The sequence below is a fragment of the Ciconia boyciana genome, chromosome 3 (assembly GCF_034638445.1).
Source record: "Ciconia boyciana chromosome 3, ASM3463844v1, whole genome shotgun sequence".
NCBI classification, from domain to species: Eukaryota; Metazoa; Chordata; class Aves; order Ciconiiformes; family Ciconiidae; genus Ciconia; species Ciconia boyciana.
In genome coordinates, this window is record NC_132936.1 from 35,015,598 (window position 1) to 35,033,815 (window position 18,218).

Below are 18,218 nucleotides of genomic sequence, written 5' to 3' on the forward strand. Positions count from 1 at the left end.
GAGGAAAATGAGTCACATCATTGGGCTTTGACTGGAGAGACTCAGAGAGAATAAAGCCTCATTTTGAAAAGTAAGTGTTACATCTTGCTTTAGGTCACTGCGAGAGCTGTTCTGTTCTCAGAGCAGTGTGTGATATAAAACCACACACAAGCTGTTTGTTGTACCCACCTCAGCAAAGCCTAGTGCTTGACAAAGTGCCTATCTGCTCTTTGCTTTTAAACATTAAGAAACTTAAAGCATACAAGCAAATAGGTGAACACCCCACTCCCCCCCAGATTTGAGACTTTGTGCTGCTTTCATGTTGCTATCATATGGATGAACATAGAACCCCATGGAGAGAGAAGATAAATGTTGCTATAAATACATTAAACCCAGGAAATTCTCATCGTCATTTGAACCCTTCAAGATGAGGTGGTTCTTCTTTTGCAATCTGACATGCTTCTGCCATCAGGTCCTGGTCTGTTAGTACTGCTGTCTAACAACAAGAAAAGGCACTTCAGATTCCAGAAAGTGCAGAACTTATTTAGATTAAGGAAGACAAGAGTAATGGTGTGGTATAAAACTGAACACCCTTGAGCTAAAGTGCAGTGATTGATTTTTAGAAGTAAGTTTAATACTAACAGTGCATTATGTGGGGAAAAAAAAAAAACTGTGTTCCATTTATATCCTTGTTTACCACTGGGAGAAAACTATAGGAAATTAACAGGATTTTCTTTGCACTGGTGATATTTATGAGTCAGCCCATAATTCCCAACACAAGCCATACTTCCACTGAAGTCAACTGTAAGGTTTCAGTAAAGACCAAAATCCAGCTATTAGTTAATAGGAGTAAATTAAATTAGAGAAAGAAGACCTAGATCTTGGTACATTGAAGAAATTTTCAAAAATGTTTATTCTTGATGCCATTATGACGTTATTCTGCCAAGTTTAATGAGCCCTTGCATTTGTAGCTGCTTAGATTTCTGTGGTAGCTGTGAGGGGTTTTGGGGCTATAAGGTAGCCTGGACTTTTAAATACTGTTGTTATGCTTGCCATTTTTTGAAATTCTGTCATGAATATATGGTTTTGTTCAGGACAGGCTTCCTCTTTCATCCTTATTCTCCTAAACAGAGTGTTTAAAAATATTATTCTGTATTTCAGAATATTAAAAGGTGACAAATTGTTCCTGTCTTAACCTGCTGAATGAAGGCATCATAAAGTGAGCAGATTAACTGGTATTTTTCATTTTTAATCATTTTGTACCATTCCTCCCACAGCCATCATAGGCTGATATAGTGGTGTGGTACAATACACATCAATTACACTTAGGAACTCTGACGTTTCCACTTAAAATACCTTTTTCTATTAAAAAAAAAAGCGTGGTTTATTGTCTTATCCAGTATTCTGGTAACAATTGAGACTTAAGAGTATTTAGTGACAGCAAATACATTGGAATCCCCAGGCAAAGCCAAGTATCCCATAGATTTTTCATCCATATCATGAAAGTGAATGTTGCTGCCATAATAATTGTGTTATTTTGCAGTCTGGAAAGCTATTTTTGGAGGATTTGTGGGTACTGCTTTGTTCATATGTCTAGAATAATAAAAAATTATAGAGGTAGCCAAGGGTTACTAAGAGGCCTTCTTGAGGGATACGATGAAGAGGAGTTCCCTTTACTCACATACTGCAGCAGTATTTTTGCATGAATATATTTGAGTGGTCCTTTCCCCTGAAGAACTCCTTTAATTCTCTATGTTACTGGCCACATACCATTGAAAAACAAATTTAAAACCAAAGCAAAATCCAATATATAATATACAGTATACTACTGGAGAAAAATAGGATAAATAAGGAGATTGATTTATGTTCCAGAGCTCTTTAATAGGATGGAATATTTTAGGTGAAAATGCACAGCTGATCCTTGGGTGCTGCCCACAGTATCAACCTACCATAGTCATGTTAGGCTAGTTGTCTTAATCCCAAATGTTGCAAGTAGTTTAATCCCAAATTTTTTGTTAAAATACGCCAAGCAGGCACCTGAATTTGAATGATTAAATTTTCAATAGACTTTGCCTCCATCCTTACCTTCAATTGAGATGTAAAACAATACTGAAATATCCTCAATGATCATAAATTACAGTTCATATTTTAAATATGCTTTTTTGATAGTGCTTGGGCATGGATTTAAGTATAATAATATTTTTTCAACACAGTAACTTGACATCCAGAAGTGCCTGTCCGTAGTAAAAGATGTACTAGCAAGCCCAGAGAAAAATTTCATCCAGATACATGCTAACTCCCAGACCATACCCAGGAATTGTCTAGGAAAGTGTTATTTGACCTAGGCCAAAAGGATGCTAGTGGCAGTCCTCACAATTTCATGATGTAGACCATTAGGAGCCATCAGGAGTAACAGTGCTGTTCCCTGGCACGGTGTGATTTACTAGGGGTCTAGCTGAGTCACACTAAGTGGGATTAACTCCAGAGGCTAAATTAGACAGGCTTTTTTCCCCAACCCAGTGTGGTTTGTACTTACTTTTAGCTGCCAAAGCCGTGGCACTGTTGGCCACTGATGGACGATTAAATAATAAAGGTGAGATGTCTGGCCCCATTACAATCAATCATGCCCTAGCTTCAGCAGAGCCAGAGCTGCACTCCCAGCACTGAGCAAAGAGGAGACTGTTACCTGTGGCATAAAAAATACCCAGCAGTCCTACAATTCTTCTGTTCTTTTGATTTTGCTCTCTTACTTCAAAAAAACAAACATGTGGTAGTGGCAGTATTTCTATCTTAAAATCCAAAGACCTGAAAAGCTGATTTTGAAGTGGATTATGATGGTGATTACCAGAACACATTTCTTTCTTACACATCTACGTATTTCTCATATTAAGGATTATTCTTCTGGTTGGCAAGAGATCCGAGTACAGTGTGTTAGCAAACACTTTTACAGAAAAAGGTTATTTGAGTATTTCCCCTTGCCCCAGACTGTGGACAGGGTTAGAATAAATAGACTCCAATGGACAAATAATTTTACGAAAAAGATTATGCAGTGGTTTTCATTTCTCCAGCTTCATACTGTAATTCTTTTAATTTTCTCCATTGCATTATAATGAAGTTTTTACATTAGTTTGGTATATGTTCTAAAAAACTATATAAATTCTGCAACCAATGCTTAGTGATAATACAACATAGTTTCTATTAATATTTTAAATTAATTTCCTTGGGGAATATCTGTTGTGAAGCAAAGGTTGCTAGGTGAGCTACCAGACTTGTCATTGGGAGTTAAGGCTATTTGATGCAAAAGAAAAAAAATACCTACAGAATTGTCTAAATACAGGGGGGTTTTACTAAATTAAGTATTCACATTTGAAAATTTTGGTCTACAAAAAGACCTACTCTTTGGGTGTGATAAAAGGAGAGTTTTGTCATTTTCTACAGATCTGAGGCACCTGTAGGTGCAAACAAGGATCCTGGGATGCAAATCAGTATCACGCTTAAATACTTAAAATCTGGAAGAACACATGCTTTATTCTTATTTTTGTGTCAAAGATGTGTCTTGTTGAAGCCAGTGAAAACCTTTTGGAAAATATCTAGGCCACAAGCATCTCTGAGCATTAAAGCCGTCAGAATAAGAATAAGAATTTCTTCTTTTGTTTTGTTTTTTTTTAAGCTGATGTGCTTGCTCAAGGAAGAATGATGCCTGCTTTATAGATCCCTGGAGAAATTTACCTTGATGTTTTATTTTTTGTCTATGATGGAATGGGTTATCAAATGTGCATTTAATGACACTTTGATTGGTGTCCTATAGGTATCTGAGCTATTTCATTTCCCTGGTTTTGATTACATCTCCTGTTATAGCCTTTTCATTGCTTTGTCAATATAAGCCAAATACAATCATTTAGCAGACATTGCTAAAAATATGACTCCTTAAAAGTATGACAGAAAAGGTCAATTCAGGTTGACAACAGTTTTTTTGACACTGCAAACTTAAACTCTTTCATATTTGATGAACTGTTCTAATTTTTAGAATGAATAAACATCCCGTAGGGGAATGAAAAATAAAAGACTGTTTGAATAAAATTTATTCAACAAAGCCTGACAAAACTCACCTTTCTAAACAAGTTGCTTCAGCAGCAAGTTCAGTTCTTAAAAAATTTCAGACTTGAAATTTAGTTCAAATTTCTATATTTCTGAAAAAGGTAACAATTAATCCAAATAAAGAATATATAAAAAGCTGGTTTTGTTGCAAATTAATTTTTTTATCTCAAAAATTGTTTTTAAAGTTTCCTATCCAGTTTATTTTCACATTTTAAGACAATGAGGTCTTCATACTCCAGCTCTCCATAGACAGGGTTTTGTTATTTCTGGGTAGAATGCAGCACAGTATCAAGCCCTGAACATGTTACACTCTTCCACTTGAAGAAAAAGTTGAAGTGCAAGTCATTTTAAAGAAAGCCTACAGGAGAAATTTATGAGCTTTTTCTATGGGAGAGCGCTTATGCTCCATGCGGCTTTTGTCAAACACTTTTAACAAATTGTAATAACCTTTGTCATATCTCATTTTCTTGCATAAACAAGTCACATTGAAACTATAAATGATGGAAAATTTAATCCACATGGCTTGTGCTATCAAAACTGTTAAACTGTATTCTTTTCCACCATGTCAGCAGTGCATTATCTGTTTTATAGAAATGTTGAAAAGATTACTTTTTAAGGGAGATACCACAGGACCTGCGTAAATGTCCTCCTCATGCCTGCACTAGCCGACGTTTTCACTTTCAGTTCTTCCTGGAGCTAGGAAAATGCTCCAGGGTTCATTTCTCTGCATCCTATTGGAGAGGATATTTCCACCCACCTCCAAGAACTGTCTGCTCAGAGACACCAGGAAGCACACTGAGGCTGGCAGGAGTTGTCAGGTTTCTGCTGCCTTCCTGTCTTGAGTATGCACGTCTGCTCCAGGATGCAACATGGTACACACCAGCTCTCAGTCTAACAGGAGGCATACTTTCTGCCGTACGGGAATTCAGTGCCTTGCAAATTGTGTGTATCCATAACAGTAACTCCTAGTCCAGGAGATGCTGTTTTTCTCTGTCCCCATCAGCTCCATGGCACACTGAAGCGGTGAAGTCTCCCTTTCTCACACACCAAGAGGGGTGAGTGCCAACAGCATCTAGCTGAGGTAGGGACCTCGTGTAGGGCAACCCACTTATCAAAAGTCTGTCTCTGTGCTTTTTGTGAGAACTGTTCACCAAAACTAATAGTCCCAATGAAAGTATTACAGTGCCATGAGCCTCTTTCCTTCCTTTCTTTATAGGGCTTTTATTGGGTATTGTATTCACTTATCTAAACCTGTAGTGGATCTATTGGTGCTATATAGTATAATCTTCAGCACATTTATTTATCTAATGCCTCACACGGATTTTATGCATTCAAGAATTAAAAAGTCATTAAAAGGTGATACTGGGATACTCAACTCAGCAAGATTCTGATCACTGCTAAGAAAACATGGGCACTGCTCCTGGCCGTGGGAAGGAATTACTTACGGAGGGGCTCTAATAGCTTCTTTGTAGACTCAGACCTTGTGAATGCAAATAACTTTCTGTAAGTTTGCAAGGAACTGCGTTAGTTCTGACTTTGTACCAGTGGGAAAAGTAAGAGTTACGTTTTGGTCATAGGTAAGGTTAGCGAAAGCTTTCAAACATTTTCTACCTTCCATACAAAATCCAGGATAATGGCACTGCCAAGGGTTTGCAAACAGTTTTGGTCCTAATCCTGAATGTCCTTGAATTTATGGGGATTAAATCAGACCTCAAATAATACTGGAACATAACTCTGGTGGTCTAATCGCTTAATTATGTCACTTTAACAGTGATATTTTTTTATTATTTACAGAAGAGGTCATAAAACTGTTTGCAGATGTTTAACTTTTGATTATTTTAATTCTAGCAGTAAATAATGTAGCAAAATAGCTTTTAAAGATCTTCCCTGTGTGTATTTTTTATGCTTAAAATATTCCCTGAGTAACATTTTAACAATTACTTTAAGCTGAACAGCCTCTTCCATATGAACAGCCCTTAAATCACAAACTATAGTAAAATTCTGTTGAAAATTAAATAAATGGAGAATTGGTAGTTCCTAATTAACCAGTAAGAAAAGTTTATGAGAGGTGGATTGAATAAATATCAAAGCTTCTGAGTTATATTATCTTTCATAAATTGGCTTTTCTCCAATTAGTGTATGCTTTCAGAAGCAGGGGAATAAGATGAAAGGACCTGCATCAAAACTGATTACTGCTGAAACAAAATGGAAGTTGCTGCTTTTGATAAAATACAAGACTATGGCAGTGCTTGAATAATTTTATGGGAAGTTACTGCCTAAGGCATATGTTTTACTGTCTGATACTGAATGCATGAGGAAAGACCATCTGTTTTTTTCAGCCTGAACAAATACATGATCCAGATTGAACCACTAGAGGCCAAATATAATTGCTTTGTGTTTTGCTTTGTACTACTCTCTACCTACAGCAGCCTCTTCTTGTATAGCATGTATCATAGCACACAGTTCAAATGCTGGCTTTCAAAAAGACTTTTTCCTCTATCGATGGTTATGAAGTGACTGTCCAGGGCTTAATGTAATCCTCTACACTTCATCTGTCACTGGAGAAATAGTTCAAAATAGGAAAGAACAACTTCTGATACACTTTGACCACCGTGGTGTTTCAACCTTAGGGATTTATTTTTGCTGGACAGATCCTTGTTTAACATCCAGCCAGGTGAAAGGCATTGCTGTATCCCCCATGCCTTCCGTTCTTGCTGGGGAAAACAGAGAGGTGCTTTCATCACATGGCCTAAGTAAACAGATTAAATTTAAAAAGGCAAAAAGTGAATCCTGACTATTGGTTTACTTTGAAAGAAAGCATGTCAGTGGTAAATAAACTACAGAAAATATTCCAGAACACTTAATCGTTTTACTTTTTTTGCTAGTGTTGTGTTTTACAGAACCTAAAAGTCTGCTTTTAGTTTTGCAAGGCTAATAGGACTGGGTTTCTCCCCTCCTCCATAGTGCTTACAGTCTAATTTTAGACATAATATGCTGAATGGTGGTAAAAGAAGTGTTCAGTGTTGGATGGAGGAATGAGGGATAGAGGGGCAAAATTTGAGTGCGTGGGTGGATAAATGCAAACATTTTTCTTTTGTTCTTTAATAATAATAATTAATAACAATGCTCCATTCCTTGTATAGTTTCTGGAAAAACTGAGAACAAAAGGTTATAGAGGTTTGGAAAAATATCTTTCCAAGACTATTCTTATGTATTGCTGTGAGGATTATTTCTGCTTTTCATGGATAATCTTCAGAACTATGTCTACCAAGTGCTAATCTAAACTGCACCTGGCTTTCCTGAATATTTACCTTTATTTTGATTAATACACTGCTTAACTGTATTGGTTCCCTCTCCTGACTCACTTTTCCCATCTATCATGAATTAACACTTTGCCCACAGTGATCTTCTAAATCACAGTCCTGAGGAACTATGGCAAAGCAAGAGGTGGGTGAGTGGAGGATGGTTTTGTGACTACAGGACTGCCTGGGACTTAAAAGGTTCAGGTTTATTCCACATATAAAGACTTTCCATGTAGCCTTAGGCAAGTCCCTTACCTTTTCTGTGCTGTGGTCTCCAGCTGTGATACGGGAACAACAAGCTTTCTTTTTTCCTGCTGCGTCTGTTTTCTATAATTGTGCTATAAGAGATCTCTTCCAAGTGAAAACTTCTATTGTGTGTTTGGACAAGACCCAGTAGAACTGGGCCTCCAATTTAGTTGGTATTACTGGAATACAACTAAACAAGAGCAATTTTTAATACCTAAGCACAAAGGAAGTAAGAAAATATCATTTTAACTGATTCAGGACTAAAGAAATTCAGCAAAAGGAAATTACATCCTTTTACCATAAATTCTTAGTCACTTCTTAATTTTATTTTGCCCTCCGTGCAAGCCTTAACAAGGAGAAACCACATTTATGCCTATGCCAGTAGGATGTAATTATAGGGAGGTTGTATCTGAAGACTGTAGCAGCTGAAACTACCAGTAATGTTCTGGGAGATTTTCCTTTTTTAAAAAAGTGGGGGGAAGGGGAGCAAAATTGCTCACAAGGTGGATTTTTGTCACTTGAATGGGATTTTTATGAAACCTTTAAGCATATATGTGCTGATCTTTATCTTTTTTTGGTCTGGAAGATAGACTTGCCAATGGTATGTGCCAAGACACCCTTTACCCTCCTGGATACTGTTTTATTTACAGTTCTTGGTAGACCTTATATGCAAGCTCCTACCAGATTTGATTTCAGAGTAGAACTTCTCCCCAGCAGTTAAGTAATATGCTACAAAATGTACCTCCAATGTCTTACCGCATTGCACATCAGATTTTCTACTAGAAATTCTGAAGAAATGGACTTACATTTTTGTCTAATGTACTGGGTATATTACAGCACCTACTATATTACAGCACTATGGAAAGTCTATATGTTATAAGGGAAAGAGCAATTTTAGCTCCTGAAGCGCAAGTGAGGGCAGATGCAATAATACATTAATGTTTGTATTCAGTAGTTAGAATCACAGAAGAACTTAGGTTGGAAAAGGCCTTGTCAAGTCATCTAGTCCAACCTCCTGCTCAAAGCAGAGCTCACTTCAAAGTCAGACCAGGGCCTTTTCCAGCCAAGTTCTGAAATGTCCAGGGACAGAGACTTCACAGCCTCTCTGGGCAACTTGTTCCGGTGCTGAACCACCTTTGCTCTGGCTTTTTTTTTCCTTATAGGTAATCATAAGTTTCTTTCCTGGAAATTGTGTCCTCTCTGCCTTCTTTATAACCAGAACTAGATAGATGAGGACAGCAGTCAGAGGTCTCAGCCTCCTTTTGTCCACGCTGGACAAACACACCTCTGCTCAGCCCCTCCTATATGTCATGAGCTACAGCCCCTGACTACCTTGATGGCCCTCCACTGGACTCGCTTGAGTTTTTCCATCTCTCTCCCATGTTGGGGAGCCCCAAACTGGGCACAGCACTCCAGATGTGGTCTCTCAGATGCCAAACAGTGGGAAATAATCACTTCCCTCAACCTGCTGGATATGTTCTTGCTAGTACAGCTCAGCATGTGGTTGGGTTTCATTGCCATAAGAGCACTGAGTGATGATTGCTGAGTGATGTTCAACTTGGCCACCAGGAACACTCCCTCATACCCCCCAGTACTTTTCTGAAAAGCTGGTTTCTGTGTCTTCAGAATTCTTGTGTTGGTTAACAGAAACATCATATTGAAGAGCATATGCACCCTCTACATAGATCAGTAATTTCTATGCTTTTTCCCTTTGTCCCTGGAAGAGATCTGAGTCCCTTTTGTATCAGGAAGGAGCCATTTGTGCTTTCTTGCAGATATATACCTGCATTAGTTGCAATACCTGTTCATGGTGGGTTAGAGCATCTGCTAAGAAGAGTCCTAGCAATTAAGACAAAAGCGAAAGGCCTGCCCTTTTTTGGTTGACTCATTGCCCAGCATGACTGACAAGCGTTTTAAGAAGGAAATTAGCAAAACATTGATAGAATCAATTATTACTACTTGCAAAATCCAGTTCAAATGCTAGAATTTAAAGTATAGAACATGCACCGCCTTGCACTCACTTGTTGCTGGTTAGTCAGTTCATGGTATTGTGGGTGACGTGAACTTCTCTTCTGATTCATTTCATAGACTCGTTTCACCAGCACATTGGCCTTATTATTGGCAATGCAGTACAATAGGAAAGGATATTCCTTATCATCCATAGCATAGGCTTCAGAGCAATACCAGCTCTGCAGGCTCATGTCTGTACACACCATGTGTGCTGTATGCTGTAAGGATCAGACATGCAGAATTTCTACAGTGATACCAAGTGTTTGCATCTTCCTTGCAAAGAGATTTTGCAGCGTGGCGGTGCTTTGCTTTGCTTGCATGTATTCGTCCATGCCATGAAACGTGCGAGTTCATGCAAGCTCAAAATTTAGGTCATGTTTTCCTGATTGTAATCGCATGACTTGTGTAAGACTTTCTTGATTCACTCCTTTTTTTTAAGTTCTTCAATGGATTGTATAATATTAATTTTGTTGCTAGAATGGAGCCTGGTCATTTAGGGCAGTGATGCCATAACTCAACTACCTCTCAGCTTCTGGTACTTTGTACATGAAGTCTGTTACTCCGAAGGAAGTTGGTTAAGGTGGGTAAAGTCATAGCAGTTAGGTGCAATGTGCATCGTAGCTCTTTGGTAAGCTTATAGAGCAGATATCTGTGGTCAGTTGTGGGAGAAATGATTTTTCAGTCTGGGGAGAGGACTCTCCCATTAGTGATCTTTCTTTAGAGCCACTAAGAGTATCTGGACTGCATAAAGGTAGAGGATTGTGATACCAAAAGTAGTGTCTGTGTATATTGGGTCATTTCTCCAAGAAAATTGTGTTTCTTGTGTTTGTTTCCATTAATTCTATCAGTGCTGCTCAGAAGCATGTGGATTTAGTAACAGGCTATTCTAATATCTTTAATGAACTAAGTTAAGTAGTGGTTCCTTTCTATTAACAAAGACTGTTCATTGATAGTCTTCTATTAATGTCAGTGAAGTAGGATCAATATAGATACTGGATCAGGTTTCTGAAAAATATTAACAATTATTAATATTCTTTCTTTTTCAGTTTTCTCCTTGTGTTTGGTTGCTTGATTTTGTCCGTGTTTTCTACTATTCCTGAACACACAAAACTTGCCTCTGGTTGTCTCTTCATTTTGGTAAGTGAAACTTCTAAATACAAGACAGTTTTACAGATACTTTTATATACAAACAAATCCTCTCCCTCACCATGGAGAAAATAGTATAACTCCTGAATGCTTTAAGAAACCAGACTTTTCATCAGGATGATGAAAAAATAATAAAATAGAGGATTCCACCATATTTTTCTTTAAAAACAGGTCAGAATGTATGAAAGTGTTAATAAAGTACTGTATTGCATCCTCTTCTTTGCTTGAGAATTGCTGTGTTTTATTACCGATAGTTCTTCTACTGCAATTTGGCAGTGACTGAGCATGAAAGACCTTTGATCCTGCTGCTGCCATTTATAAAGTCAGTATGTAGTAAGAGGCACTTATACTTAAAATAGGAAATAATTTTGGTATCTTAGATACCAATTTGTGCTAGCTATTGGTAGATACTGACATTTTAGTGGCAGTTGCTGCAGTTCGATATGGTAGTTTCATTATTTCTTCATACTACATGCTTTTGTATTATGTTTATCTCTCCTTTTTCCTTTCCGAGGTAGATATAAATGTCTTTAATCCCTAAAAGTGCTTAACATTTTTCATGCATTGTATGGACGCCACTTTATTCATCTGCTTCTGGATGGGCCATTTAGTTCTGCAAGTGATAGCCTGAGGATAGGTGGTAGTGATCATTAAAATGTCACTGTATACCCAGAGTTACCATGGTTATTTCAGTCCCATGTATACAGCAGACTGTGGCTCGTTAGGTAGTGCCTGGGGTGAAGTAACTGTTGACAAATGCCAATATTTTAATTGTCATCACTGTATACAGCCAAAAGCCCTGGTCTTCAGAACAGCTCCCTAATTAATTATGAGCAGGCCGATAAGCATAATTACGGTGTATGCTATGTCTCCACAGCACAATGTGCTACTGCATCAAGATACCTGAACTAAACGTCCAGAGCTGGCTAAGTGCAGAATTGTGGTGCTCTGCTCCGTCTGATGGTTTCTTAGCAGAGCTAATTAGGGAGAGCAGTGCTAAATGTGGTATTTTGCTTTCTAGAGATATTAGCCCTTTTTCTTGAGAAAAGATCAGGTGGCATTAAACCAGCTAAAAGTGATCAGATTTAATCCTATACTCACACCTAGTCCCTTTATTTACATATCTGAACAACACTTTGCAAATGGAAATTTGTTTGAATGTTCTGCAACTAGTTATATTATTGCAATTACTACACTAATTGCTAAGATTTTCTGGTATAGAAAACAGGAAAATTTGATTAGTCTGAAAATACCCTATTTCTAATAGCAGGTGTTTTTGTGACAAGTAATCTGTTTCCCTGTATACTTATGCAAATTGGTTGTAGAAATGCCATTTGTTCTGACATAAAATATGCATTTCCCATGAGCCACATATTTGTTGATTGGGTTGGTATGCTTACTGCCACTGATTCCTCAGCTGGCTGATAAACACATTCCCTGTGCTTTGCCATGGCTCGTCCAGGAGCCTGAATGTGGAGGAGCTCTGTGCAGTCCTGGGTTTGATCCCACCACTGGGGAGAGGTGTGGTGAGCTCCGCTAGCTGATACACCAGTCCTTGCAGAGGTGTCCATCAGTGGAGCGGAGCTGCTCGGGGTCTGCAGCGGGAAAGTGCAGCACTTTCTGCTACTGGGGCTTCAAAGATGGGCTTTGTCGGTCTTAACAGTTCTGACTGTAAATCCTATAGCATCCTCTGAACACAGAAATGGCCTTAAGGAGGAAGAGGGTGGATGGTTAATCCTTGAAGCATCAATACTAGCCTGGTCCAACATTTCTATGCTATAGCCTAGTGTGTTCAACAAACCTTTGGCAGGAATAAATCTAGCGATGACAAATTTTACGGCTCCTGCTGTGGGTCTCTAATGGAGAAAAATATAAACACAGCAAAGTATGAAGTTCCAGAAGCAGGCTAAAGCTGACTGGTTTATTCCAGTTTGCTGATGCGTGATTTGCTCCTTCTCTGCATACTGAATCATTAGCTGATATTAGCAAAGTTATCAAAGCAGGCTTTTGTAACCGCAAACCAAGAGGAAAATACATTTCTACATTAACTCAGGAGCAGTTGTTTTGGCTGTGCCAGCACATAACTGCAGTCACTAGAGTTTTCGCAACCTTTTCCTTGCAGTGATTCACACAACTCTTACAAATGTGTCATTTAGTAGAGACAGTTGTATTAACTATCTGAGATCTGGTTTAATACTGTTTTGCTTCGTGCTCAGGATGGAAGATATATGTTTATTTTCTAATGAAGTACCATACAAATACAACAATCCATAGAGCTGCCTGCTGGGTTTCTGTGAACTGTTTGCTTCACAGATTTATTCCAGATGGTCCCCCCTACAGCCATGTTAATTGGCTAAAAAGCTAATGTAATGTTCCTTCAACTTAATACCTGAGCTGCTGCCTGCGCTGGCACCTGTGGCTTTTGACATATTGCAGCTATTCACAATTACACAGGGAGGTTAAAGAGGGAAGTGTAGATGAGGTGAGCAAACCTTTCCCTCCTTCTCAGAAAGGCCAGAGGAGCTGAGAAGATTATTGTTCTGCAATCAGTCAATTCCATTTATCTCCCCCAGCCTTGCCTTACAAGGGAGCAGAAAACATATCTCCTAATCACTGCATCCTAAATACTCTCTCAGAAAAATACAACAGTGTGCCATAGCTCAAAGCAAATAATTGTTTAGGAAAGCAGTATTAACTGAGGGCTTCTGAGCACCAGCAGAGGTTAATGGACTCATCTGGACTGCAGAAATGCCTGAGCTCTGCTCCCAGAGCCGACGCAAACCTGCCCCACTGCGTCATGCCGTACCCAGCCAGGGCTTCAGTTCTGGCATCTGCACAAGTACCACTGTGTTCCTAGGCATCTTCTACTTATCAGGGGGCCTGTCAAGGGAAATGCATTTAATATTTGAATTTTATGCTTAAAATGAAAGTCCTGCAGATAAGTTAAGTGCATGTTACATACAGCAATGTTGGATTGTTACATCAGTAATTAATTTGGTTATATTTTTGTCTAGAAATAATAAGCCTAACCAGGGGGAGAGCATCAGATAAAACTCCTTACACCTACAATTATAATTATGCTTTAGCCTCGTCTGTGCACACAACTTCTGGCACTGAAGCTGTAGCAGTGATATAGCCCAGACAGACAGTAGAATAAAATCTACTTCAACATCAAAAAAGCCACAAGTAGCTTAAGAATCCAACTAACACAGCAAGAAAATAATCTTTGGTGTATTGCTGATCTCCTACAAGTACGTTTGCTGGCACTTTATCAAATAATAAATACAAGGGAAGTAAAACTTAAGCTGGAAAGGCAAAATCAAATCTTTTGGGGAAGATAGCCAAGAAGGAATATATCTGGAACTGGAGGTCATTCGCTTTCATGACCAAACTGCCCATATTTTAAGATCATTTTCAGCTAAAGCTGTGTGAATAACTGGTTCACTTCTGCTTGTTTGCTGTCAATTCAAGAAAATAAATACAATATTTTGAGTTGACCCACAAGGATTTGGCAAATCAAAAAGTCCAAAAAAAGTCTTGGATCAGATGAAATGTTTCATTTGACCTGGCATAAGGTATTATTTACATATTTGAGCATTTTAGAACTTTTGGCCTAAAAGTAAAATTGAGGCTGTAGGAAAGAAATGTCATTTTTATTTGAAGTAACAAAGCATTCAATTTTTTTCATAATTATCATTTTTAATCAAGATGGAGAGATTGCAAAACTCATGTGAATTTCTGCAGGACTGTTTTTGTCAAATCTGTTTTGTTTTTTTCTCTGAAAAAGTCTGGGGTAGAAAACTGTACCCAGTTCTGTAGGATAAGGGCCTCTGAAAATGTACTTTAGGAACACATTCTTCAGGCAGAAATAGCTCCCAAAGACATAAAAGCAGGCAGTGTGCAGTAGATGAGGCTAGCTTCTACACGTACTGTGGTCACTTACACGAATCCAAAAGGAGAGTCTAGTAAGTGCTTCTAGCAATTAAGGTCTTCCTAAGATTTTTCTCTTCTAATATTTTCCCAGAAAAGAAACATAGAAAGAAGATGCACATTGATTAAAAAACATAGACTATAGCTGCCCCATAGCAGGCAAGCACATATTTAATTTGTCTCTGATCTAGGAGAGCAAATCCCTCCACAGAGATGTAATCATACAAATCCTCTACAAAATTTTAAAGCTGGGCAGAGTGGATTTTAAAAAAAGGGAGATGGATAGTGCTTAATTCAAAAAGTGGCATTTTTTGGTTTAGATTTATTGTCCCGAAACTTGAATCCTCTTGCGATGCTCGGATAAAAGACCACCAGACCTAAGCAGAGGACTGGATGGATGGTTCTGTAGGACCAGCTAACAATGCATAAAAGGAAAAACTGAATAATCTTGAGAGATTTCAATTCTAGATACATTTCTAAAAAAGGAAGTAGGGTATAGACCACATGTTAATTGTAGTTTTGTTGGGTCTTCTCCTGAGAGAAACAGATCAACTGATCCCTGAGCTAAAAAATCAGTGATTTTCAAGTTAACTAGAGCTTGTCAAAACTCAGAATCAGTGCTTCTCAGGAAATATTCTTTTTCAATATTTTCTTTCATCCCAAATCAAAGCAAGGCTTTGAAATTTCAAAATTTCTGCATAGAAATCTCTGAAAAATTACATCTGTTAGACATACAAAACTGATGTTATCAAAGACAGAATAAGAGAGGGAAAGGTAATGTTGATAAGGTCAAAGTCTTCATGTTTTCAGTCTTGTTTGGATTAATATACACTAATATTATAATAAGGTGATAACACGAGCATAAAATAATTCAACCATGTCATAATAAACTACCTGTTAGCTTTGAAAGAAAATATACTTAGCTTATCAAAATAAATAATTTCATGTCTTTGCTGATTAAATTGATAATCTCCTATTATTTATACTGATTTCATCAAATCAGACCTGACTGTTGTTATAAAAATTTGGACCAGATCTCATTACAACTGCTTGAGAATCTTTGTGTGCAAACAGAGCAGACTTCCCATTGGAAATGTAAGTGCTTTTCTGAAACTAAAAATTATTAGGAGGAAGTCTGACAGAAGGCAAAAATGTAAATGAAAAGGTGAAGTTATTTGAAAACATAACAGTAGATGTCCCCAAAGCTGTAATTCGTCTGTCAGAAGGCAGCATTGGCACTACCAACCAACCACCCAAGCTCTAAAACAAATAAGCACACACTGTAGCTATGGAGAGAGATGAAAGTAACAATAAAAATTGTTTCATAACAAAGGAACATGGTACCACACATAAAACTGCAAAGAGATCTATGAAAAATCTATTGTCAACTGTGCTGAGGATGATAAAATACACTTCAAACACATCAGAGAATAAAGATATCTCGGTACTAGCATAAGCCTATTATTGATATGTTTCTGGGCTTGATTACATTGTCAGTAACGTTTTGTCCTTTCTTTTCTTTTAGTCTTCTGTATTAAGCAGAAATAATCTTTGTAAAGAGAAGAATGAAAAAATCACACATTGAATGGAATAATTTTTCTCTCGTAATTAACAAGTGCAATATATTATAGTTCCACCAGGAAAGCTTAAATGGGTTTGATGACTAAAGATGACTAAAACAGCATTATTATACATGATCTGCAATCAGAGCAAAGAAAAATCTCATAACTTAATCACTTAAAGAAGGTAGGATAACTATGAACGGTTACCTCAAGTGCTACAGCATTCAATAGCAAATGCAGTAGAAGGCAAGAGAGAGTTTCAGAGTCGCTGCCAGAGCATTTCCCAGGCAGGCAGAACTACCAACCAGGTACACTCCAACAAGTAACCTCCATTTACTGTGCAATGTTAAGATCACTAGAGTTGCCAGAAGTCAATGGCTGATGGATTAAATACCATACATGAAATTATTTTCCATTCCCTCTGAATGAACAGGGCATGTATAGAGAAATGTGTGGTACTATGCAATGAAGAAAGATGGATGGAAATAGCAACCCACAAGCAGTGTTAAATGTAACAGAACTCATGACCTGCTACAATTTTAACATTAAAATGACTAACCTGTAGTAAGAAAGTCAGTGTTGATTTTTCAAATAGGTACATTATACTATTTTATATTCTTGTTATCTTTTTCTATATGAGCTGTCACTTAGGTTATCTTGTCCATGACATTATATGGCTATATGCAGAAAGTCAGGAGGGAAGATACTAATACTGTGAACAATCAGTTTCTGATTCCCTTTGTTTCCCAACACAGGGACGACTAGCATTCAAAGGTGGAGAATGTATTCTTAAGACGGAAAGGACTGTTCATGTTATTCGGAAAATAACCTTTTAGCCAGCCATTCAAGGGGCCACTTTCTCTAGGAGAACGCAGAATCTCTACAAAGATTTTGCGATTAAGAGTGGAAAATGGGGAGGATTAGATGTAGTGATATGGTGTCAGGATTCAGATTAATAGGGATATCATTCTTTGAGGAGGGAAAAGCACGTCTCCTTTTAGGCTAATCAACACATTGTGCTAAAGGACCAAATCAGCTGTCCTTGACCTCCTTTAAGGACAAACGAGCAACACTCCTTGCACAAGTGCTCTTCCATGACATGTCTTCCTTCTTCTTTTATCAGTTTAAGTGATAACAAGGTAGCATGGGAAACCACTTCCGAATGTAACATTTTCCATAGATGTAGATTTGTAATAGTTTATGCTGGACTCTGCAGTATTGAATTTTATTGGCTTCATGCCAGAATTTGATAAGGATCCAAACTTGTTACAGGGAGACCAAGAGCTACCTCCTTAAAACAGGCAACAAACAGTTTAGCTTGCAACAATAAAAATGGATAGATATCAAACTCTCTATCAGAAATTCAGACCTGACCCTTGTTAGGGAAATACTGATTTGCCAAATGGAAATGCAGCATATGTCTCCAGAGGAAAGCCAAAGTACATGGTTATAAATATTATGTAAGGAAAAAGTCTACAAAACACTAAATTACAAAAGGAAAAGAATGCTGAAAAAGGCAGAACATCAGTGATATGAAAGCTGTTTGGAAACCTAGGGAACACCCCCCACCTGAGTAACATATAGAAACCACAATCCACTCAGTCACTTTGCACAGATGTGACAAAGCTTGCGAAGACACAGCTTGCTACAGTCAAAATGTGAACTTTCCTCAAGTGAGAGAAGAAATCTGTTCACAAGATTCAGTATAAAAACTGTGAAGTTAAGCCAATAGGTTTCAAAATACAAACAAATATCAAAAATGTCTGTAAGGATCCAGAGCAGGCATACCTATAATACAAAACCCCAAAGAGAGTTCCAAGTGTGGACGATAGTAAATACACAGACACACACTGAAACTAAGTCCAGTCCTGAGGACTGTGAACTGTGGGTGAGCTACAAAGATGAATTAGCAAAATAAGTACTGGTAATTTTAAACTTATAGGCT

The 18,218-nt window shown here is 37.8% G+C and overlaps 1 protein-coding gene across 2 annotated transcripts in view; it reads left to right on the forward strand.

Annotated features, from left to right (window-relative positions):
* Positions 1-18,218, forward strand: part of KCNQ5 (potassium voltage-gated channel subfamily Q member 5) — a 305,096-nt gene that overhangs the window by 201,916 nt on the left and 84,962 nt on the right. For both annotated transcript variants that reach the window (XM_072855287.1, XM_072855286.1), the window contains exon 2: positions 10,682-10,772. In XM_072855287.1, the coding sequence (XP_072711388.1) occupies positions 10,682-10,772 (91 nt within the window). The remainder of the gene's footprint in view (positions 1-10,681; positions 10,773-18,218) is intronic.